General features: G+C 40.4%; 1 protein-coding gene across 2 annotated transcripts; it reads right to left on the bottom strand.

Annotated features, from left to right (window-relative positions):
• Positions 1 to 4704: 4704 nt before the first annotated feature.
• Positions 4705 to 24231, bottom strand: EBAG9 (estrogen receptor binding site associated antigen 9). 2 transcript variants are annotated; one of them, XM_049824284.1, is made up of 8 exons: positions 24043 to 24231; positions 17561 to 17736; positions 16533 to 16630; positions 13131 to 13209; positions 12766 to 12924; positions 10593 to 10700; positions 9610 to 9701; positions 4705 to 5238 (listed from the first exon to the last, which is right to left on the bottom strand). In XM_049824284.1, the coding sequence occupies exons 3-8, from the start codon at positions 16613 to 16615 to the stop codon at positions 5118 to 5120; spliced, it is 642 nt and encodes a 213-aa protein (XP_049680241.1). In that variant the 5' UTR covers positions 16616 to 16630; positions 17561 to 17736; positions 24043 to 24231; the 3' UTR covers positions 4705 to 5117. The 2 variants fall into 2 exon arrangements, with proteins under 2 accessions (XP_049680241.1, XP_049680232.1); XM_049824275.1 differs by lacking the exon at positions 17561 to 17736.
• Between the last annotated feature and the right edge of the window lie 1856 nt (positions 24232 to 26087).

Below are 26087 nucleotides of genomic sequence, written 5' to 3'. Positions count from 1 at the left end.
GGGCTCCAGTCGGTCTGCGGACACGCACGCCACCCGCTCTGCTGCTCCCATGCTGCCTTAACAGATGGAAGTGACCTAATCTTTAACCCAATGCAGTCTTCTGGAAACTTGTAACTTCTCACTTCTGCACTCCGAGAAGAATATCAGTCTTCCTGGCATTTAACAGAGGTGCAGAAGGCCTTGTTTAACCTGCCAAGGGTCACGCAATCTCGGTGTGCACACTGAGATACAACTGTGACCGTGAATTCTCCATGCCCAAAACCTGAGATCTGAGCATAGATCAGAGGAGGGCAACATTACCCAACAGATGAAATAGTGGGGTTTGTCTAGCTCCACCCCAAGCTCTCACCACCACCTCTGGCCATTTAAACCTCCCTGGCCTCCCATTTTCTCCTTCAGCAAAGCAAGTGTAGTATTTTCCTGTGCAACCCAGAGCAGAAGAGGTCTCGTGAAGCCTGACAGTGCCATGCATTGCTCTGCAGTTGTTGGGAAGAAGGGAGTTATTAGTAAGCCACAAGGGAGGAGCAATAATCGGCCAACATGTGGAGAGCATTTACCACACTCAAGAGCATGATACATACTGATGCTTCCAGAAGCAACTTGGAGACTTTTCATGTCCCAGGGACGCCTGGGTTTTGAATTATTTGCATTTGCAACAAAGATTCAAGAGGGTTCATTAAGTGTTGTGTTAAGGAAGAGAAATCTAATAGACAAGGTGCTGCAACATAGTCCCCAAGAGTTCACAAAGATGGCCACGAGAGCATCTTGCTTTCTTTGCCAGTAGCTTCCTCTCCCATGCTCTCCTGCCTTCCTGGGTTCCCGCAGGCCCGCTGGCTTGCCTTATGACACTACCGCAACACATATTGCTCAAAGGTCGCTTTTAAAAGCCTTTTAATTACATGGATGCTAGGGCCAAAATTAATAGTTGGGAGGGACTAATGTTGATTTTACACAACCATGGAATTTCATCATTCCTAGATATCTCTTGGGATTGGAACACATTACAGAAAATGCCTTACTCCTACTTTAAAGTATGTCTGTTCAAAGACCAAGAGAGCAATATTTATACCCAATGTTATCAACTTTATTAAAATTTTGGATTTCTCTTTTACAGCCCCTATTGTTTAAGTGATCTTCACTTTGAGTGGTGGTGAAATGGAGCATAATTTAGAGGAAAAAGTTCAGAGGAAATTCAGAGGAAAAGTTCTTCAGTTCTAGGAGAGACAGTCACCTGTGACTGCACTGATTTCTTTTGCAGCAAGAGGCAACAAAGCAGCACAAACCTACACTTCATTTAAAATTTCAATAGGCTGAACTCATTTCCATCTATGTTTTGGGCAGGCTCCATTTAGCAGCAGTGTTTTTAAACGTGCTGTTTAAGACATAAGTTGCTAACACCAGAATAATGTCACAATTGCTTCCTGCCCTTAAAACTCTTTCAGTCCGCTCAACTCTCATAAGGCATTTAACTATGCTCAGCGAGAGGTGACAGTTCCCGTCACATTCCTGATAAAGGTCCTTGCTCTGATCTCTACCCAAAATTCAGCTCGCTTCCAAGCCTCCACCTTCCCTCCTCCATACTGCAACGATGTAGACAGCTCAAGGTGCCCCTTGTAAGAAGAGGCCTGAAGTACCATGATGAATGCTCTAGTCCCAGACTCGAGGGGATCGGCCTTTGTTCCCTGATCCACAGAGGATGTGTCAGTTGTTGCCACAAACATGCCATCGTAATTTTTTTTTCCCTCTAATATTTTGCTTTAGTCTCAGTTACATCTCACCTGGATCCTGCTGGTGCTGAATGGAGTAGCTAGGGGAGGACCATCAGCCTCCAAACAGTTCAATAAAAACTCCTGTCCTTTTTTTCCTGAGTTTAGAAAATGCTCATACCCACACCCGTACCACACTGGAACGTCTTGTCTCAAACCGTGCAGGTGGGGAGGACAAGCAGCTCCTAGGCTAAGGGTAAAATAGCAGATGTCTGCCTGAATTCCAGTTTATAGCATAGCAAGCAAGTCAGCTCCTTCCCGAGCTGAAGCAATGCCTGTTGATAATCCCATCATGCATTTTTCTTTCTAACCCAGGAACTAAGAAGCCTTTCTTTAATATTCAGCTTAAGAGGTACCTGACAGGCCCCTAAGCTGCTGAAAATGTTGAGGCTCAGGCAGTGCCCACCTCCCCCCCCCCCCCCCCCCCCGAGATTCACCTGCACCCTTACTTATGTCCACCCTCTCACAATGCTGTTCTTAACTTCCAGTTACTTATTCATTCTCCTTCTTTTCTCCCCCAAAATCAACTGTCTCCCTTAAATCACAGCCTCCAGAAACATACTAAAATGAAAGCACTGTTTTGTTTTATATGTCCTACATGAGAACAAGTGAGCATTTTGTTCCAAAACCCTTCAGACAAACGAACACAGGATATTGCAAACATGAACAACTATAGCACAGTCAAGGAAAGGATGATTTTTTTCCATCATCCTGGCACATCACTCCTCCCTAGTCAAGAATGACAGTGAAGGCAATCAAGTCTAGCTTTCAGGAAAAAAAGAAAGAAGAAAAAAAAAAAAAAAGACATGGCCAACAGGCCGAGAGAGAAAAGGGGGAGCCTGTGGCAGCAGGAGGGAAAGAAAACAAGTGTACACAGTGGGTGTACAAGATCCCTCAAGGAACTCAAACCAATGGAAAACATAATAATGGAGCAGCAGCTACACAAAAGGTTTCACAGAAGTGTTTTCACATTTGTTGAGGATAAAAATCAAGATATAGGAGGGAGGAAAGAAGATACAGCACAGGAAAAAGAGGAAACAAATACCAGTGCTTGGGTTCTTAACATGCAAGGTACTACCTAAAAGAGCATTGAATCCTTACCGGCATTATGCCAGCACATGGTAGAGGAGATGGGAGCAATCTCTGGAGCAGCTGTGCTCAAGTACAGGCAGGCAGATGGAGGGAAGAACAGCAAAGCAGTCCATAGCAGGAGAGGGAAAAGCAATACAGGAGGGCTGACATGCAAGAAGGTGGCAGCACCTAACAGTTTTAAAATGGCTGCAGGCTCAAAACCCAAATGCGCTTCCATGATGTATTCAGGGGCTTTGTTTCTAACCTCTTATTAACTAGCCCATGCTTTGTTATTTTTAATAAATAGTATTTATCTGCATCTATTTTGCATTGTCTCAGAAATAGCAACAGTAAGCACTAAACTAATTTTTTTTAAAGGATGAGATGTAGCTTTCAACGAGGTTTTACCTTAAGTAGGCAATAGACATTAGGCTTCCCTGCCCTGTGCCGGTAATAGTGAAAGAACTATGACTTGTACCATCTCACTTCATCAGTGCAGTTAAAAGGACAGACGTGGATTGTTATTAAAGCTTACTCACAGACCTCCTCCTTATCTCCCATCTAGATACTTCAGAGGCATGTACTAGGAGCAGATTTGCTTGCTGTATTGCTGTTTTGTATGGCCACAGTCTGTGCAGACTTTCTAGTCCAGCCAGGACACTTGTGCAGAACACCTGCACAAAAGTACATATTGTTGCCTTCTAAAATGTATTTTAAAATTTAACATTTCTCAAGGACTTCTTTCATATCTGAAAACTGCTGTCAAATCAGTTGACTTGTTCAAGATTTTAAGCAACATGACAAGCATACTAAACGTTTTTAAAAACTCTTCTCTGTGACTAAGGCCATTAAAGGTAATTCTTGCTCAATTACTTATCTTTTAAGCAAAACTTGTGTCAGAACCTACTACAACTTCGTTAAAAATTCTACTTTTCTAGGCAGGCATGATCTAGTAGTCAGATATCACCCCTCCCCTCCCCCTTCCTTTACAACTTCACTGTTCCCTGTATGCACAGCAAACAAGTCTCAGGCACAGAATTTGCTGTCTTCACTCATCTGTCACAAGGTAAGAAATCCATACAGCCCATGAATTCAGGGATAATAGCATCCACACAGCAGAAGATGGAGAAGGCATCCACTGAAGCTCTGAGCTGGACATAAGAATGACACAGACTCCCCTCCTGCCGTACACCTTTCCTTCTAACAGACATTAAACTTTTCTTCATTAAAGCACTGTTGTCTTCTATGGCCTAATTACCATGCACACTTTACCAGGGGAATTCCGGTGTAAATACATACAGTAAGTGTACAAAAAAATGGAATTTGAGAAATGCTGTTAACTGAACTGAGAATTTTCACACTAGCTTTATTAACAGGAAGACACTTTTTTCCCCCCTCAATTATACTACCTATGCAACAAGAATAAGGTATGAGGATTTTTTTTTCCTAACTGTAGGAAGTAAAAGAATTTCTGCTAGAAATACAAATTTACCAATACAAGTAAGTGATTAAATCGCTCCCCTACATTCACAACATCAGCCTTCATAAGAAAGGAGCAGCATGCACCGCTGTTGTACAGTGATGCCACTGCTGGTAGCCACTGCAACGTTGCATGTAAGTGGGCATGGTAGCACAGGAAGCTGCAAGTGACACAGTGGCAAGAAATCCACTTTAGTGTTCAGCTGTAACATGTGCTCTAACATAGCATACTCTACCAGGAGTACATTTAGAGCTGCAGGTCATCCATAAAAAGTCATTTTCTTCTCCACAGGTCAATACAATCTCTCATGGAAAACTCTTGAGTATTTATAAATACTTTTATACAAAGGCAAAAGCAGACATTCTTTACCAGGCAGGAAGCAAAGGGTTCTTTAAAACTGTTTAATTACATATTTCAGGTAAGCACAGACAATACAGTAGATTTCCCACCACTGAATATTTACATTCTTTTCTTTAGGCTTGAGCTGTTCATGACGACTGTCTTTCAATCAACAACCTTGCTCAATCACTTTTGCTGCAAAGAAGGGTGCTGGAATAGAACTATTGCGGGAAATATCATTCCGTCAAGGCATGATTTTCTGTGGGGGTTTTCTCCTTTAAGAACTACCTACTAGTAGTTCAAGATAATTTGGGAGAATCCTGGCTTCCAAGATGACCTGAAGAATGCACTGAAACCACGCAGTGTGTTGAAGTCCTAGAAATACTTAAATCAATACCAATATGCATGTTGTAGAGCTGAAATTCTTTTTCACTGGCACTGCCACTGATGCCTGGTTTCTGTTAGGACAGTTTTACACCAATTTTGTTTTGTTCCTTTTTCATTAGCCTTTGGGCCTCTTTCTCCATTTTCTTTCGTTGTTGTTCTGCTGCTCTTTTTTCCCTTTCTGCTATCTTCTGTTGTCTGTAATTAAAGAAAACATGAATTTCTAAATAACAGGAATCCAATTTTCAGCACTGTCATACCTTAAGTTCCTGCCAATAAATGCATTATTGTAACTAATAAAACCAGAGCTTCAGTCTACTGTAGTTAGGCTCAGAACAGTTATTCTTTTATTGTGCTGAAGTCCTTATTTCAGATCAATCTCGTCTTAGGTAGCAATATTTGTTCAATTATTTTACAATCTAAAAGCCACTCAATTCTCAAAGATTCACAGTGAATCAGTGAGAGTGTATGACAGTTATAAGGCCTAGAGCTATTTAGGAAAAAAAAAAAAAAAGAAGAAAAAAATCTACTGCTTTGAGTAGCAAAATTATCCATCTTTCCAAATTCAGACCAAAACAGTTCAACTTGTCTAGAACACTGACTTGTGTCCTCCCTTTCGCTCAGAAGAGGCATCAGTAGTTACCCTCTTTGTAATGCAAGTACTACAAACGTTTTCCTGATGATCAGATGAGGTAACTTCTAATACTCCCTTTCACATGTTCAGGATCTGTGTTGTACTCTCTATTGTTCAGTACAAATATAACCAATAGCCTTTAAGGAAATAAAAAAATTAAAAATTCTTGAGTTGTGTATCCTTTTAGCATTATTTCTTATCATTGCTATAAACCCCCAGACATCACTATCTGCTAGCTCAAAGAATGTGTTTACTGTAGTTTCCATTTCAACAAATACATAGCTGACTAGAGCAAAGGAAAAAAAACCAAGACAAAAATCCACTCATTTTATTCCCATACTTCAGCTAGAACACATCACCGAGTGCTGCAGGGACAAAAACTGGATCCATACTCCACATTGCAGCTCTCTCCTGTACTGCCTTAGTAGTAATAGAATGGCATCAGGAGGTCACTCCTGCTTTGGATTCAGCTTATTAGATATGAAAAAAATTGCTGAGTTGCTTGCAAGAGGACTTAAAAAATAAAAATGAAGCTTCATTACCTTGAAAAGGTGAAATTTAACACAGATTTAGTAAGAATAAAGAATTGCTTATTAAAACAGAATAAAGAATTCTAATTGACAAGGCAGTAAGGAGTTAGCTTTCAATGTATCTAAATTACCTGGGCACATCCACTTAACTGTGCAAAACATACAGAATTAAAAACTGCCATCACCTGAAGCAACCTTCTCTGGTAGATTCCAACTATGGACAAACTGGGCACACAGAAATATTTGAGGTACAAAGTCTACATATTATCTTTGTATTGGACAGGAGAGGGACTGCACTAATTTGCCTTGACTGATTATTAATGGCTAGAAGTTTTCCTATACTCTGTTAAGCTGCTCTTCTGTCTGTCATGGAAGAATGAAATTAGTCATTCACATCAGGATCTACCTTCCTAAGTTAATGGAAGCCCAAAGTTTTTTTTGAGATCATGCCCTGCTATTCTACATTCCACCAGAAAGCCAGACAGTTGACAGTGTTGTCAGTCTGGCATATGCAGAGTAATAATATTTGCCACTTTACAGTAGCATATTTTCTTACATTTCCCACACCTCAGAACAGATGCAGAAGGGAAGAAACTATATGTACACCAGCCAGCATGTAGAGACAGTAGAGTTCCAAAAAGCCACATGAGGTGTTAAGCAATGCTGCTATACATTTGCAATTCTCAAGTGAGGAAAGTCATAGCAGATCATGTTTCTTCCCCCCCCCCCCCCCGATAAAGTGCAGGACACAGAACTCCTCTGCATGGAAAAATGGTTTCCATGCCCTCTACTGGTTGAGTAATTTTATTAGACTTCAGTTATGCCCAAATGAGAAGAGACCTTCACATCACCTCAGATAGAGGCACTGAAGTCACCAAAAAACACAAACAAGCAGCTTACCACGAAGTGATTACCTTTCCACTGCTCTTTTACTTGGTCATTATTCAAAACATTGATCTCTATTCCAAACTTCCTGTATGTTTGCAACATAAAGTTACTACCTTTCAGGCTCAGAAAGGTTTCATCTCTCAATAAAGGAAGAGCCTATGATGAACTGCAGCCATATCTGACTCACTTTTTCTGGGTTCCAAAGCAAGGAGTTCAGCACTTTGGATAGAATGATGCAAGTTGTTTAAATGAGGAAAGTATTCATTCCGAATGCCAACCTTGCTTTGTGTTCCTAACACAAGTTATGTCCAAAAAACCCTAAACTTCCCTCATTGGTTAGCAAAACACGAACTATAATCAGAACAGTGTTAGCAGACATTCTTATTCCAGTATGGGTTTAGTTACTGTATACCTTCTGAATAACTGTAATAAGAATGATTTCATAACATTTGGTCTTTTACTTCAACACAACTAAAAATGCACCAGCATTTATCTTAACTGTTCCCACTGGGAAAAAAAAAACCCTTCACTAGTATTAGAAAGTCTAAAGATGCAGAAAAGTATCGGCAATTTGCAGAAGAAACCAAGTTCTAACTAACTTCACTTAACTGAAAATCCAGTTTATCATCCGCTATGTTGATTCATCACTGACTAGAACATTTCCTCACATCCCAGCCCAGAACTTACTGGGGAGTGGAAAAAAATACAAAACCAAAACCAAAACAAACAAAAAAAACCCAAAACAAAAAAACAACAAAAACAAGCCAAACTACAGGAACTTTTCAGGCACTAGTAGCCTACTCCTCAGCACTGCTTTTCACATGCTTTGATTCCAGGAAGCATTTGGCTTATTACACATGCTTATTTCAACTGTTATGTATACACATTAAGTCACCAGATAGGCTACAGGATACAGTCTTCTCTGTTATTTAGCAGGCCACAGCCCATTTTTGCATGATTGATCAGCACTCCATCACTACACAAATATTATTCCCATGCAAGATACTTCTGAATACTAACTGAGGACCAACAGATACCCAGACACAGCTAACTAAGGGAGATCCTTACGTTTTCTGCACACTCATTTAATTCTCAATAAGCACTGCTGGAATACAGTCAGCATTAACACTCTGGAGGGTGAGGGGGACTTTGTCCCCCATTTAGCTGTCTGAAAACTTCAGATAATTTTGTAGACCAAGATGCAGTCTTCTAGCATTAAGAGACTTCGGATCACTTCCTTACTAGTCTGTTGAAAACAGAGCCAGGCCTGTCAAGTACTAAATACTTAAGTTTTATGTTAAATGTCAGATGTTAATTATACCACAGATGTGCTGCAAGAGAAACTGTAAACCCAAAAGGTATTTCCTATCAATTTTGCTGAAAATCATCCAGCACTTTCCTCAATTACAGAGAAATATTGTAATTTGGTAAGTCATGAATAAAACAAAGGTTACAGAATTAGAATTGGTTGAATTTATTATCTATCATTAATGCATCAAAAGTGTGCTAGTGACTTCCCTCTTCTTATTCTACTGGTTGAAAAAAGTGTATTTTCCCAAATACTACAATAAAAATAGTTGAATAGAATCCTCTTTTTAAAAAATACCTTTTTTTCCTTTAAAGATTCACCATTCTAGAATGATCTTTTAATATATCATGTTCTTACTTTATATTATCACCAGTGTCCCACTGAAGCCATGTATTTGTGATTTTGTAGGTGGAATGAGAGCAGTTTAGGAAGCTGGAGCCATCTAAGGCAGGTTATCTGTCTGATGATGTAGGAAGCAATTAAAGTTTGATAAAACCTTGAAGTGAAACCGGTTAACAGAAGTCACTGCCAATTCAAATCATTGCATGTGATTAACTTAAACTCAGTCTGCATCTCTTTACCCTTCATACTCCTTCCACGTATTCTTAAAAGGAAGAAAAAAGAACACAGATGGAACAGATGAAGTAGTCACACTAGCTTCGTGCAAGACACTGATTTTACATTCAAGGCTTACCAGCTAGTTTAGTTAAGTTAGCTAGAAAAGCATAGCTCCTACAGCAATTCCAAGAACATACTTACTACTTCACCTTCTATCCTGAACTATTGTTTACTTTACAGCACATGGTTATGATCCTTTTCATAAGGACATCCAGCGGTATTTTACTTAAGCTGAAACATGTTATTTGTACATAATAAATTGTTGGGCTTGGGGGATGTTGGGGGGGGGGGGGGGGGGGGGGGGGGGGGAGGAAGGGGGGGGGTAGTGGGAAGTGTGTGTGCATGGTACTGTGCTGTTCCAGTGTTCCAGTGGTTGTCAGATTTCTCCTGCTATCTCATCTACTAAATTGATTAGATCCAAAATGTATTCTGCCAAGTACCAGTTACACAGAGATTAGATGCATAGAAATAATTTGTCTTAAGAACTAACAATTCTTAGCACTTATCAGAAAGGTGTTACAACAAACAAACCTATATTTGATTCTTTTACATGTAAAAAGTTTACATGGTGTTACATTATTTTCAGTTACCTAAGAACTTCTTCCGCTTGCCAGGCAGCATCTTCCTCTTCTTCCCAGGCATTAGTATTTTCTTGCCAAGTATCCAGATCTCCCAGTTCAGGCTGAAACAAAAGAAGAGAAGCTCTAAGCACATGGAAAAATTAGATAAAACACTTATTTTTAACCTTGATGCTTCAGACTTCCAGAAATATTTGAGATATGACAGTACCTCTCAGCTTATTGTCTACGAGTTTTCCTCTGCTCTAATACTGACTTTTTCCAGTTAATTGTTGGAGGGGTTTTTTGATTCTATTTGTGGGTAACAAAGGAAGGAAGGAAGTACTGGAGTACATTTTTAGGAAGAAGATAAGTTGAGCTGATGAAATGAGCAGATACTGTAAAAGATTTCTGGAAGTTGCATGGACAAACCAACATGTACATCCACATGTTTGGGTGTCCAATATCACTTGAGTGCTGCTTTTACTCACTAGAAGGCCTTTCCTGAATTAATTTAATTATGGACACCCTAAGAAAGTAGAGTACTGCCTTCTGCCTAGACCTTTTTGTGCACTATGTTAATAAAAGCAGAAGCACTGTTAATGAAGGCAAAGGGGAAGTGAGGGAGACTACCTCCCTCTGAACAGCCAGCCTGTTAGGTAACTAGACTATTTTTTCAAAGGGTAAAGAGCAAAAATTAGGAGAGCAAAGGTAACCCAGAGGCTTTTAAAAAAAAAAAGTATAGTCCATTGCTTTAGAAGATTTGCAAGTATAAAAGTGTTTGGAAGCTTCTTACCTTTTTATCACTGATCTGTTAAGTTTCTCAGCAAAATAAATTAGTTAAAATTAGATTAACTACTTCATTGCTTGAACCAAATACTTGATTTTAAAACAATTTATGTTATTCCACAGCTATTCCTCTTGCTCCCACAACAGAGACCTTAGGCAGACTATTCCTTCTCCTACAGGACAGTCATTTAACTATCAAATAAGATCAACACTTAGAGCATACTCACAGACTGGTGAATAAAAGGAATATCTTGTGTAGCTGCTAATCTGCTAGAGAATCCTGTGTTTCCCTCTGGAATCCCAAAATTTAGAGGCTCTCGTTTTTTAATAACTATCTGAAAATATTCAAAAAAAGGAACAAAAAGTGGTAAGTCAAAGCACTGCACAGATTCTTTGGTGATCATATAACTCTGTGCCTGTGAAGGTACAGCTACAGAACACCGCACAGGTTCTGGAAGCTGTACAGCCAAATGAACTGGTAAGTGAGAGAAACTAAATTGAAAAGACACAAGAACTCCCTCTTCCCGCCACTAGCTTTTTCTTAAGTCACATGGAAACCTACAACTGTATCAAGACAGAGAAAGGGCACAAAGAATTACTGATCAAATACCCACATCTCCCAGTACTTATATAAGCTACCAATTACATGACATATTCCTTGGAGAAATCCTGCTTCCATGATAAGTCACTGTAAGATACTACTCCTGAGGACAGTGCTGTCTGCACAGATACACTGCTTTGGAACATAACCTCTCTTAGCTACTTCAATAGCGTATCCGTGCAGACAATTTAAGTTTCAACAGTTGCAATGTAATTCACTCTCACATCAACTGGTAAAGCTCTGTACTGATCTGGCTGAAAAACATGCACTAATGCTTCTCCTAAATGTCTTATTAGCAAATTTAACATGTTTGCTAAGATCATGTATCCCTTACTTGTTTTGACCTCAAGATACAAACTTACTTACTTCATTTACCCTACTTTTAAGTCTCTGCTGCTTCCAAAAGAGGTAGATTCACAGTTCCACTGCCTGTACAAATGCTAGTACCAATGCAAGACAGAAAACAGGACTAGACCATCTTATTTAGCAATGACAGGCTCTGTTATTTGACTGAAGTTCCATTTCCAGACATTGTAGATATGAGGGGTAACATGAGTAGATTCCACCTCAGATCTTGGGGTTTATATTGAGTCCCAATTCGGTGGAAATAAAAACACAAATTCATATTTAAGGGTGGTAACAAGGCCAAGCTAGCAGAAATGTTCTTTATGGTGCCTGCAGTCATCCCTAGAGATACATTTAAACTAAACCCAGTATACAGTATTCAAATAGCATGGACTCTTCTTGAGTTATGTCCTAAGCCTGAAGTTCATTCCATTAGGCAAAAAATGTCATTAGATACAAAGGAGAAATCTACCTCTCCTCAGTCCTCCTTTGCCCCAGATTTTGGGAGATCAAAATCCTTAGAAGAATTTAGTTCACAGAATACTGCAGACCCTGAATGTACAGAAAGCTGACCCCAGTAAAATCTCCAGTTCACAGGACCACAGGAAGATTCAGGATGGAAGGGGCCTTGGGAGGTCTGTAATCCAGCCTCCTCCTCAAACAACTGTCAGCTCTGAGGCTGATGAAGGTACTCAGGGCTTATCCACTTGGGTCTTAAAAACTTCCAGAGATGAAGACTGCACAACCTCTCTGGTAACCTGTTCCAGTACTTGACTGCCTTTGTTGTGAAAAAGGTTTTCCAATTGACTCAAAGCCCTGTAAATACCCAGCTGGAAGATTTCCACATAGAAACAAAACTTGCAATTACCAGAAGTTTAATCAGCATTTATTTACGGTGTTGATGCTCTTGTGGATACGCTCTTCTGTCTTGTCTCCATAGTAAAAATGGATATTTGAAGAGCGAGCCATTTTGAAATATCAGCTCCCTAATTCCAGCCTCCCCAATATAACTTAGTGAAACAAGTAACCATTGTTTTCTGAAACAGCAGTGCTGCTACATCAAACTTCAGTAGAGCAGGACGTGGAATGTCTCCATTCAAATAACGGAATGGTATGAGCACAGATATCTTAGTGCAGTGGTTCCATTTTCAGAATTAAAGTGACTTGAGGGTTCTCACATTATACTTCCCAGAGCCTTCAGACTATGAAATTACTAGCAAGTTTCCAGTAACATTAAGACTAAAGACGTAAACATGAACTAGCATCACATTTGTTAAGACTTCAAAGAGTCAGTATTTTTAATAGGACATAGACTACACATCAGTACCTATTCTCATTTCAACAGAACAGCTTAATTTTACCAGCAGCACCTTCTATAAGTTGGCAGTTTACTTATAGCCTATTTTAAAGCAAGGAAAACTCTCCCTAAGTATAGTTGAAAGTGCAATACTTACTTTTTGAGTTTTTCTTATAGTTGGTGTCATATCTTTGAAATAATCAGGTTCCATTTGTTCCAAAGGATTTTGCTGAGCAGCCACATTACCATTGCCACCTTCAATCTTCACACTGGTGGGTGCATCTTCATCCCATGAAGACCAGTCTTCTACTTCAGGCTAAATAGAAATACATGGTACAAGTTAATATTATCTGCAAGTAAAAACTTGACTTTTTATACCTTGCTAAGATATATACTTAATATTATATAGCATACATAATAATATTATCTCTTTCTAAGATATATACCAAAGTTATTGTAGGACTGATGTAATCACTCTGTTGAGTGATTATCTATTAAGTCACCTACCACTTAAGCAATTACCTGTTTAGGAACAGATGAATAATCCACTGTGGTTGGCAAAGTTATTTGGTCTCCACTTAACTTTCGCCCTCTTCCAGACCTGAAAGAAAAATGTAGGATTCCTCCAAGCTCTGAAAACATGAGCACTAAGTTTAAAAAAAACAAAAAGGAAGTCTGAGAACAGCACTACTGAAAATAGTCATGGCTAAAACATTAAGTGCTTAAACTACCTTAGTATTAACTGCTGCCAGTAAAAGTCTACTAAACAAAGGAATTTCATCATGAATTTAAAGCAGTGTTTACAAGAATTTCAAAGCACAATTTACTTTGCAAACTGCAGTGGAGAAATAGAGGAGAAGCAAATTTAAGAAATATGAAAATGGACAAAAGAACTCAGTTATTTGCATACAGTAGGTTACAATTTTTAGATTGTCAGTGTTTAAGAAGCAAACACTATCAATCTACATTTGTTCAAAGATAACCACTTCTACTGTAAACTGAGAAATCTTTCTACTTGTCTTAGATGTTAAGCTGTGTCTAACAAATCACCTTCTGAGCTGCTTTATTTGAAAGCCCATCTAAAGCATTTTTTCCTTCAGAATCTAAACAGAAGTAGTACACGACTATACAAGTCAATAGCTTCTGTTCAATACATGTTTTACTTAAAGAATACTGTTTCAAAGCATTTCAACAACTGTATCAAATAATTTCAATTGAAAACAAACACTAACGCATTGCAAATAAACTACCTAGATATTTACTTAATGACAGCGTTCAAAGATCACAATAATAATTAAAATATTCTTAGCCTTACAACACAAGAGAATGAAATTCAGGCTCACACTCATGTTCTCCCCAAGGAGCGTAAGCTCCTATAGCAAGACAGTCATGTAATTGACCTTATGCAGCTTGGAAAAGTTAAGTTTTATTTATTAGTACTGATGAGAATAAAACTGGGAAACTAAAATTTGGAGTTCGTATCCATTAGTTTTACTATTATAGAACATTTTACCATCAACTCATAATAGCCAAATTGTTTGTAATACCACCTCTGCTGCATGCTGGTGAGTGATTAGATACATTTTTCCTGCTTTAAGCGAAATAGATTCTTCCTTAGGAAAGATCAGGTGCTATCATCAGATTTTCAAGCTTTATATAATTAACTCTAGTCCCTTTAGAAACTGTTCCTTTAAGCTGAAAAGCAACACAGTTTAGGGGTAAAGGAAGGTTCCCTCAAACACAGCCTGGTTCTGGCTGACTAGATTTAGTTGATGTCTCTGAAGCAAACCTAAGCTTGGAAACATCCTCCTTCAGACCTGTACAACATACACATCTTTAATACTATTCTAAGCCATCACTTCTGCTATTGTATATATTTCCCTATTTATATGATCTAGAAGACTCCAAAAAGTGGCTTATAACAAACATTCATCTAGCCAAAATGATTACATTGATAAGGGTGAAGGTGGGAGGAAACAGCTAGTGTTATACAACATGGGAAAGAATATGCTACACAGGACAGCACTGCGGAAGGCTACGTATCTCCACTTCCTTTTTTATAAAGGCAACAAGATGCTTATACAAAGAGTTGCTTCACAACCATCATTAGACAGATATCAATCACTGCTCTGAATGCCAAATGCCTCAAGAATTCTTGGTTTTGTTTCTCCTTACTAATTAGCAGCATCCAGATTTCTCAGCTGGAGATAACTAGAGATTTTAAGCAGAATGAAGTTTCATCTCTTTTTATACTTACACCTTTTATTTCCTGGAAACAGTGGATCCAGGCAAGCTGTTAGTTAAAACTTTTTTTGATAAGCAAAGAGAGGACTAGCACCATATGTAGGCTTTACGCCTACTAGAAAGATGCATGATCTCTACAGGCATTTGTTTAAATGAAAAACTAATGTAAACTATACAATCTAAATAAGTACTAGCTTGGATCCATTGAATTAAAATGCACATTTAATTAAATCACATTTGCTGGTTATTAGGCATACTCATATGCAGGGGTGCATTACAGGAAAACAAAATTTATCAAGCTATGCTTTGCAGCTGACGTTAAAAAAGAAAAACATCTGTAGTTAATGGACTGAACTAATTTGATCCGCTGACTTGCTTATGTGAAAGATTTTACATTTTCATTCTTTCAAATAATTGTATTCACAAAAGAAAAGTTCTCCTACTTTTTACTCCCAAACAGTTCCTCAGCTGTTCATTTCAAGGATTTAGTTCATTCAAAAGTTGAAGAACAGAGGAAAATACTGTCATTATACCTACTAAACAATTATCTGCTTATAAAAGCTATCTGAACACTTAGAGAGATGAAGTGTCCACAGAAGCTATCATCAACTCAGTATTTTGACTTCTTTTAGAACTTGAACAGCAAGTACTCTTAATTTAATTTGGAATTCAAATCGCACAACTAAGGTTGACATCTATACTGTTGTATGCAGCATTAGAACGTATCTTTTTAAAGCTTCACTAGATCTGTAGTGAATTTACCAACAAGCTGAGAGCTTCCTCTGATGCTTGGAATAAGGTGAACAGGAAATAAACAGTTATTTTGTGTCTACCACATATTCTGTATATGCTCTGAATTGACTACTACTTTGCCAGTGATCATACACATCTGCAAGAGTGGCAAGAAGCAACAGTAGTTCACATGACAGCACAGTGCCACAAAGACCTACCTCAGGTACTCTGCTACTGTACTACTGAACTCTACTATTATACAACTGTAACTCCTCAGGGTTTTTGCAATGTTTCTAGGTACTACACTGTGTTCATGTGTTCAACTCAAAAGAACACTACATATGACCTACAAGAGTAAGCAAAAAAATAAGTCACATTCATTAAAAAAAAACCAAACAACAAAACAGTTCCCTTGAACTTCAATCACTGTCCTCCAAACTTCTGAAAGAATCTTCAACAGGCAGAAGAATCTGAAGTCTCAGGCAACTGTTTCTTGACTAAGCAGGATGAGAATCACTTACATTTATAATGAAAGCCTACTGACTGATGACTGGGTGGATGCTGCCATTAACTGAATCTCTTAAAAAACAAAACATCACTTGCCAAGTACTGCTAGAAAACACAGAGAACAATTTTTCTTAGTCTGACACAGAATAGTTTTAAAAGGCAATTTTAAAACCCTATCAGAGCTGTTTAGAAAACACTCCTCATTAGAGCTATCATACCACAAAATACACTCACAACTGCACTACATAGACTTTTGAATGCCGAAGGAATATGCAGATTAAAGAATAAATTTGACTTAGTTTTTATCTGTCTTGATTGTTTTGCAATTAGTAAAATCAGAACTGGGAAAAGCGGTGGATGGGTGCTGACAGTAGGAAAGAAGTGCAAGAACCTGTAATTAAAAAAGAAAAGGTAACCAAATTTTAAAAAAGACATGTTTACCTGCATATTAACTTTTTAATGAAAGAAAGCACTGCTGCCAGGCAAGTACAGATTTTAAAGAGTCGAAACTGTGTTATGGCCATGGTGAGAAACCCTTCCTGCAAAAGAAAAAAAGTTAGATGTAGAGGATTATACATATTTACATAGCTCTTAAGTCAATTTCCTTGCTGATAAGCAAGGAGCATTCAGTGAAACTATATTAATGGAAGAAAAGAGAGGAGGTACCTGGAACAAAGATGCTACCTGCCTACTATCAGGACATTTCACTGATGTAAATAAGACAAGTACCCAATGTTTATGGCCTTTAAAGAAACAGCACAGAATCATAGGTAAAGTCACAGTTAAAGATACTTTTAAAGGGGAAGTGCAGGCAACCAGTTGCAGTGACTGTACAGCTGATCTGTTTTAGACACTAAAATGGCACTGAACACGAGCAATGCAAGGAGAACAGAATAAACATCAGTAAGAAGCTCACATTTGCTTGAGCAAGTCTCACACATTCAAATTATAAATTTATAAATTTAGTCATCAAGTCAAAACCCAAAATTGGTCATTTAAATTTAGCTTCCATTTTGATGGAAATGTACGATAAGAAAGAACATTGGTTATTTTGGAACCTGTGTCACTGAAAAATCATCAGCAAAGAAAGACTCTGCTCATCCTGTGTACACTATAGCACCAGTTAACCCCCAGATCTATCAAAACTCCTATGCCAGACTGGGTCATGCTAGCAAACCCAGCCAAGAAAAAATTCATCTTTGGCTGAAGCCACTAATGTTGGCAGCTATTTTTCAGTGTCAGTTTGATAACCTAGAGAATTTATACTTAGTATATCATATTATTCCAACAGATCCCCTCAAATAGGTACAGACCGAGTCAGAATGATCTGCTGTAATTCAAGGATCCCTTTTCTCTCTTCTACAGGTGAACATTTCAGAGTAAAGAATAAGAGGTCAGGCTTCAGAAATAGCTTTTCATTATATACATCTACACCTCTAACAACATTTTCTGTTGCAAGTTTAACATACCTTCTGGTGAGAAGAGAAGGCAGCCCTGTGACATTTTCCTCAGGCCATGAGTATTCCATGGAAGGACAGCTTGATTTCAAATATGCTATGGCATTTAAATCACTTTTTATATTCCAGGCTTTAAATTAGGAAGAGTCAGGAAGGTGGATCATTAGGTAGGCTGCTCCAATACTGTCCTGAGGATTTTATTAAAAAGTACATAGTGGGATTTGTGAGCTTCATGGAGCTTAGATTTATTTTTTACTGGTGCTCATTTGCTAGATAATATAACTAGTATTAAACACTGTAATATAGTACTGGAAATATTGCTTCACATACAGCCCAGAACAGGAATTTCTACTACTGAAAAGTCATACAGGGTCCTATTAAATAAACAGGCCCTTCTACTGTAAAATGGAAGGCTTAAGTCAATAAATACACACCAAATTACAGACCGCAGTACCAAGCTGTAGCTCAGGAGAAAGGCCTCACAGGACACACTTCACCTCTACTTCAACGCCAGCATTGTCTTAATCTTATTTCATGGGATACTTAAAAGTGTAGAGAACCTTGTGGTTCTGTGTGGGTAATACCCACAACAGTAAGTATTAAATGGGCTCTTCATCTAACAGGAATAGGAAAAAGTCAAACTTCCCACAAAGAAGCAAGAACAGCAGACACAGTCCAACACATTTATCTTTTAGTTTTAAAGACAGGACTATAATTCCATATTGTGCTTAAGCACTTCCTTTACCTTCTGGAATAAGCAGTTTTGACAATATCTAGGTGACAGAAGAATGCATCAGCCAAGAATTTGAAGGATTCAGAAATAGTGAAAGTTAGTGAAAAAATGGTGGATAGTAACGAGATGGACAGTTCTCTATTCTAAAGGTAGAAATTATTGCAAACATGCTGAATTGGTGAAAGAAATTGTTACTTTTAGAAGAGGCAGCTAGAAGCCATCTACCCTGGATTTGAGGTATGAGGAGCAGGTGACCTGCTGAAATGAGAATAAAGGCTATGTCTTTTTTGAAAGGAAGCTTGTTTAGCAGCTCACTCTCCACTCTTCTCTACCAGAACTCACTCTTCTATCAGCTTGGCAGGCAGGAGGCAAGGAGTAGAAAAGTACTCAATGTTAGAAAGAGTAAAGCTGTTTTCCCCTGTTTAGCCTACCTAACTGCCACAGTGGACACTCCAGACAGATCCTAAATTAAAAAACAGTTGATTGAAAAGGTTGTTTTAGTAAGCAACCATTACTCAAAAATCCCTGCAGACTCTATATTATTTGTGCCTAAGTTCAAAGGACTAGGTCCTTTACTGCCTCAGTGCAAAACTAAAACCTAAACAATACTCAAGTGTGTCAGTTATATATATATACATGTGCATATATGCTTGTGTACATATACATATAAACCCCCAGTTTTTCAACTCATCTCCATTTTTTTATGTATCAGATTGTATACTGTATTGACTTGTCAATATAAAGTTAAACAACTGAAAAAACAGAATCCACAAGAAGTCTGGCTTGCAAGCTTGTGAAGTCCACTGCTGACAAGAGTTAGCCACCAGCAGTTAATCCATTTTTTCCTAGGTCATTCCTATACATGAGTGACTACACATCCAATATCACACCAGTATGCCTATTTGGCAGGGTTCAATAGCTATCGTCATTCCCCATAACAATCAGATAACTCATCCCTCTCCACTTTCTATGTCTCAAGCAGAGATTTCAGATTTATGATGAGACACACAATCACATAACGTCTTTGTGTTAGAGCTGCATTTCAGTTCAACTGTGGCAGCACTAGGCCCTTTGAGACAGTAAGTACTGTTTTGCCTGCCTCTTCTCTGAGCTTTGATTGTAGTCATCCCAATAAAGTTAAGCTCTATACACTACAAATTGTAGATGCACGCCAGTTTTGGCAACAACGTGCTATCAGCTAGCCATAGTAGTATTAGCAATCATCCACTTTTAAAAAGTACTTTCATCAGTGTATCTAGTTTTTATACTGCTAATTAAGATACGAAGCAGTATATATGCATTAATTTTAGCAATATGCTAAAAGCCACTTAAAACAGAATCTTGAACCAATTATTGGCTCAAGATTAGGACAAGTCAAGCATTCTCCCCAGTGTCTGGAACAGCACTTGAAGCATCTGCATTGTTGCTGTAAGGACAGCACTACCCAAAAAGAAAAATTAAAGGTTAGCTAAACGTTTTGAGTTTTGTTTGGTGCCTTTGGAGGGTTTTTTTGTGTTTGAGTGGGTTTTTTTTAAAAGTTAATTAGTTAATTTTCTCAAAGGTAAATAATTTTATATTCTGAAGCAGTTGTATAAATACAAATGTATATGGAACCTTAATATTTCCTGAGTTCACTGCAAACTTAATTCACCTGATACCATTACACTGGACTTGTTAAGTGAAACAAAGTGTTCATTCTTTTCTTGTCCATCCTTCTCAAACACTGGAAAGAAGCACAGCCACGTACCTTCCTTATCTCATAAATGGGAACAAATACTGAACTGTGTAATGCTAAATGGCACGGCCCCAACCTTCTTTCTTCCTTCTCTTAAGCTTTTCCTTGACAATCAATCACAAAAGGAACTACAATTATTTCAGCAGCCGACTATGATACAGGACAGCACGGAGACACAATACAAACTGGCAGTGCTCCAGCAAGAATCCTAGACCATTTCTTAATAGACAGAGGCAAAGGTGAAATACTGGACTAGAATTCAGATAATCTGATAAGAGTTGTCCATCAGCCTGATACACCCTTGTGCATATCACACCTCATGCCTCAGCTTCCCATTTATAAAATGGGATGGAGCTTTCCTTTTCCCATTATTGAGACTGCTTCTTCTAATGCATTACACATTTATCAAACTTACTGTCAACTGAACTTTTAAGTTCCATTACAACAGATGTAAATAAGCAAATAAATCAGGACACGAATCCCAATTAATTTAATTCTAGCAGTCAATGCAACAATTTTGTAACAGACACCAAATTTAGCTGGAGTTTGACTTGTGTAGCTCATACCGCCTTCTATTGGTAAAAAGCCACAGCCGTTGTTCACATGGAAGATGAGCACAGTAAGGATTAAAGCACAGCAGTAGCAAGATGGTAAACACAGCCAAGTCAGAAGAATGAGGCAACTTACCCCCGAAAACATTTTATGGATCCATAAGGGAAATGTAGTGAAGGGAGAGAAAGTTCAGAAGTTTATCAAACTTAAATATTTTTACATTGCTTTCAGCTTGCAGCAGTGGCCTCATTAGAACTCCCAGCACCTCTGACTACACTGACACTAGCCAGCAAATTGTCCGCAGCAGGCATAGCCCACCCGAGTTAGTCAACTATGGTGCAATAAGCAAGACTCCTACTGGCCATCACTGTACAATGGGAACATCAACTGTAGAAGCACTTCCTCTTTCATACCTAATTGCAAACACAAACACCACTTAAACAGTATTTCAAAAGATAGAGCTGACTCTAAAATGAAGTCACTTTGTGGCACTAAAATTGCTTTAGAGACTTGTTTTCTCCTAGTGAACACAACTCCTACTGTCAGTGAAAAAAGATGTCAAAACAATCATAGAACACCTATCCTGCTCTCCTCTGTTCCTCTACAATGCTGACTGATTTGTAGTGTGTAGTTTTCTTTAGATATCACCATCTTCAAAATGGAATTTCTGCCTTGAATTACCAGTGCTTGGTGAATTGATTACATTTTCTTTCACATGACCTCATCTGTAACTCTGGAATGAACAAACTCTGGAAACAGTAACTTTAACTCATATTAAACACAGCTAGCTAAATAGCCAAAGGATGGCATCTGAATCAAGACTAAGAATAACTTGTCTGAAACTGAAAGGTTTCCAGCCAACTACACATTTACATAAGTAGCCACAAAAAAAGCCTCACCTTCCTAAGGCAAAATGAGAAGTCCATTTCCTAGTACAAAAGACTAACAAGGCCTTGAGCACTTGCATGTGTCAGCACCAAAACTCCACAAAAGCATCACTGAACCAATATGTTTTCACTAGAACAGCTGTTAAAAACCTAGCAAGTACCACATCATTAGCTCAAAGTTTCAGTGGCAAGGATAGGATTCCTTAAAATTTCATTCTGTATGAAATTTTACAAAAGTAGAGTGGCCATATCAATCTGAAGATATCCAAGTAGGTTTATAGGGAGAAGGAATCTTATGAAGATTAGTAGACAGAGCTAAAAAACCTGTTTATTTTCAAGCACGCAAACCCTCTTCCAAATCACGTAGGTTATAAGATAGACAAGGACACTCTGTATTTTAAAAAAGGCAACATAATGATTCAGAAATGGCATTCAGTCAGGTACTGAAAGACACAAACAGCATCTCTGCACTTCAAAGAGAGCAATCATGACTCTATAGCCTAATGAGGAGGTTCCACTCCCCTCTTCCTGGTTGACTTCTGTGTTTGTTTTTTGTTTGTTTGGGGTTTTTTTAATCGCTTTATATAGAAACATAATATTGCAAACACTGAGGGAGAAGGAAAAAACTTACCAGGTCAATGTCTTTACCACCGAGTTTGATAAATGGATAGATTAAATGGCAGCATGACTGAACCCTGAAGCCACGCTGCTATGGCATTAGAGTGAGGAGCAGAATCCAAAAGGAAGATTAGGAGGCATGTCCTCTAACTATCGGTAGATAGTTGGTGCATGTCCGTAATAGGTACTGTAGTTTCAACACTAGTGCTCCAACTTTCAGTGCAAGCACCCTAACTAGGCAGTTGTGAGGTAGGTGGGAGAGAAGACTACTCTGCCTATGGTTTATGGGAGCGAGCCAAGTCATCCAAGGTGCTCAAATCCAGGAAGAGATTTCAAGACTATCAGGAGCTGTAGAAGATATCAGAATTCAAGAAGGAATGTTTGTGTCTCTGACTAAAGGCAGTAAAAATTGGTGCATGCTGGCGATTCCCAAGTTATTCCTGGACACCAAACGCTTATATGACATACAGAGTTTCAACTTTTTTTTAAACATGCTACTCCTAGAGCCATAAAACTTCTATAGTAATACCACCTCATCTCACCCCTTCCTCTCCAGGAAATTGAATATAGTTCCAATCTTGTTAATGTGAACTCTTGAAGCTTGCTGTTCTGAATTAGAATAAGTTCTATTTTTCAAGGCAACAATAGTTAAAATAGAAAGCTTATATTCACTGACCAATCACAGTCATTCTTTGACAACTCCTTATCCATATATACGCTACTGCCTTCTGAAAACCAGCATACAGAGAACATAAAGATTAAAGTCACGCAAACCCATGATACTACACTGCAACTTTGTTCACATTTGCAGGAAGTCTTTGACATAATGCACTAATTCACATAACTCACTTCGCAACACTGGAAAAGTTCTCAGACACAAAATCAGAGTTCAAGAGACCCCAGTTCTGTTCCAATCCTTATTAGTCGTCCTGGACTTAGGTTATCTGTAGCTACATGGAAAGCCAGAGGCGACAAATTAACACACCGTCATTGTTACTACCACAAAATCATCTTGCAACACCTGCTATCTCGACTAGCACCAGCTATTTACAACCAAGATACACTACAAGACATACTGTGCAAGATGGCTTACAGATATCTGTATAGGGCATGTCCGTATTTCTAGAGTGTTCAGAAGGACTATAAAGTGGCAAGCTATGTTATTTTTCATTAGATGTGCAACTGAGGCACTTACATTGTGAATTCATGACCATGAAACAGTGCCCCACCATTCTACAGAACAGCCCAGGCTCAAGTGTTATCAGAGACAGCACCAAAGCCAGATGGTATAGCACTTACGTTTTCTGCGACCTGTTAGAGATGGTTAAGTCTTTAAAAGCATACAAAGCAACTTTCACGTTAACTTTCACGCAACTTCAGCCAGTGTGACCAAAACAACTTTCATGTTAACTTTTACGCAACTTGTCAGTCAGCATGACCAAAGAAAGAGTGTGTAACACCAAGCAGTGCGGTCCCAGAAAGTCCTTAGAAAGACCAAAAAAGGCTTAAACCCCACCAGCTCTGACAGGACGTGCCCCCCCTGCTCCTCCTCCTCCTCCTCCACAGAGCGCCAAACGTCCCAGTCCCCAAACGCTGCCTATCTACTCGCCAGTCGCTTCACGTTCTTCCCAGCCCCTGAGATCTCCCCCCAATCCCCCCGCTCCCGAAGGGGCCCGGACCAGCCGGGCAGAGGCAGTCGGCGGCCGCGGGCCTCTCGCTCCCGGGGCCGGCCGGGCAGGGCTGCCGCCGGGCGACGACCACACCGCCCCGGGACCGGGGCGTCCCCGGCACAGAGGGGAAGGGGGCGGGGGCGTTACTGAGAGAGAACCGCGAGGGAGGGCCTGCCCCGCGGCGGGAAGGCGCCGAGGCCGGGCCCCCTGCCCAGCCGCAGACGCGCCGCGGCGAGGCGAGGCGAGGCGAGGCGGAAGCGGGCACCCGGCCGCGAAGAGAAGCGGCCCTCCCCGCTCACCTGCCCCGAGGGGGAAGGCTCTCCAGGGGGCGCGGGGCGCCAGGGGCCGAGGCGGCCGCTCCCGCAGCCTCCGCCCTCGCCGGCCGCCCCTCATTCAAAGCCGGGCGCGCACCGCCGCCGCTGCTGCTGCTGCGCCGCCGCCGCCGCCGCCTCCCGCGCCGCCATCTCGGCCTCCTGTCACCCGGGAGACGGGCCCGCCCCTTCCGGCCGCGCCTCTTCCCCTCGCGCCGCCAACCGCCGCTCGCGCCGCTGCCCGCGGCTCCCGCCCTGAGCCGTTGGGTCAGCGGCCGCCGAGCCAACGGGCAGGGCCGGGGCGACGCGACGCGGCCTCGCCTCGCTGCGGGGACGGCGCTCGGCAGGCAGCAGAGGCGCGCCGGGCTGCCCCGCGGCCCGCCCCCGCCAGCAGCCTTCGCTCTCTCCCGCCTTCCTTCCCTCCCGCGGCTGCCTGGTCCCGGGGAAGTTTGAAGCCGGACTTTGTCACTCCGGGGAACTGTGCTAAAAAGGCGCTGTTCTGTCGTGTTGTCGTGGTGCCGCGTATGTGGTTGTGAAGGTACTCTTTATGTGGCAGTCTAGGTGCTGAGCTGTGAGTTTGGAAGCTACTAAAACAAAAATGCGCTGACAAAAATAGCTTCCGACAGGGTGTAGCCTCAGCTGGCAGCGGGCCTTGCCAGCGTCTCAGTTTGTCCACCCCGATGCTTCAAGAAGTGGTTGTGCATGTTAACTGGCTGCCCTCCGGGTACAGTGTATTCATTCACTGCTGGTGTTCGCAAATGGGAAGGAGGAAGATGCGAAGTACTGTCAAGATTTTTCCAGAGCTCTCTGTGTGCCTCCAGTTGCGTTACATTCTACGGACCCAGTAGATGAGGTAAAGGGATGCTTTGTCCCCTTCTCACTGGGAGGCCTAGTCAACTTCTAAGGTGGCCCTGATGCAAAGTCCTTCCAACTCCAAACCATACCACCCAATTCTTTCTGCTCTCTCTAAATATTTTCCCTTAAAAGACTTGCTGTTCTGCCCGTAGAGCTAACCTGCTAGCTGCAGTGTTCTGCACCGTTGCTTCAGGCGGTGAGGAGGTGGATGCTAGGAGAATGGCTCTTGTGGGGAGGCACTGGTATCGTGCAATGTTCCGTCATTAACCTCTTCCTGTGCCCTGACAGATACTCTAACTGCATTTCCCCAACTCTTCATGAGGAAACAGGCCCCAAAGGGACAAGGAGCACGATATGGCTGGCAGCAGGGCAGGGGCCTTGCCAGCCAGGACCTAAGCAGGGCAGGCTGGGGGCAGCTCAGAGTCCAGACTGCCAGGCAGGTTTCTGGTGATGAGGCAAATCCGAGGACAAGCCAGGGGGGAGCCAGCCTACTGGTCAAGGATCAACAGTGTCCATAGTGAGTCAGGGACAGCTGTGGCCAAGCTGAAGGGTAGCACTCCTACAGTGTTGCTCAGGTGGGGACTGACACCCTTATGCCTGTAGAACCTGCCTTCAATAAGAGAAACTCAATATATGCAATGCTGCTTTTAATTTTAAGGACCATTTCAAAACCATTTGTGTAGCAAAGAGTTACACCTTTCAATATAGCTTTCTGACTATAAAGCAGAAACTGGAAAACAATCTTCACCTGCATTCACATGTAAAAGCAAAACTGCAAGCATGGCGCTCTAGGAGACGTCGTTGTTATGAAGATAGTGACATTTCCTTTGAGAACACATTCAGGTTTTGGCATTACAGTCTATATACTCAATAGAGAATATGCCAAAGTGAGAATGAAACGTTAAAATATGCATATAAACACCCACACAATATAAAAACTGCTAGAGTGGCTCACCCACACCATCCCCCTAAATGCACAACAGACCTGTGTGTGTCTGTTGCATTAATGGGAAAAAACCTCAGAAACTGGCAGACTGCTAATGAATAATAACTGTCTTCATAAAACCATAATTATGCAACTTCAAATTAGGAATAATATAAACAACTCAATTTCTAAAAGAAATGTTTGCAGGAATAAATACTTCTCTTTCAAAAATGTCATTAACCCTTAGCTCTGA

This window comes from Accipiter gentilis, chromosome 2 (genome assembly GCF_929443795.1).
Source record: "Accipiter gentilis chromosome 2, bAccGen1.1, whole genome shotgun sequence".
In the NCBI taxonomy this organism is placed as follows: domain Eukaryota; kingdom Metazoa; phylum Chordata; class Aves; order Accipitriformes; family Accipitridae; genus Astur; species Astur gentilis.
This window is presented reverse-complemented; position numbering and strand designations above follow the sequence as displayed.

What these genes read in the sequence shown, in the direction of transcription:
- EBAG9 (XM_049824284.1), bottom strand. Translation starts at nt 16,615, where the DNA reads ATGGCCATAACACAGTTTCGACTCTTTAAAATCTGTACTTGCCTGGCA. An exon ending in ATTAAAAAGTTAATATGCAG is followed by an intron (nt 13,210 to 16,532) that starts GTAAACATGTCT and finishes TTTTTCTTTCAG; the next exon opens with GTCTGGAAGAGGGCGAAAGT. An exon ending in TTCCTTTTATTCACCAGTCT is followed by an intron (nt 9,702 to 10,592) that starts GTGAGTATGCTC and finishes CTTTTGTTTCAG; the next exon opens with CCTGAACTGGGAGATCTGGA.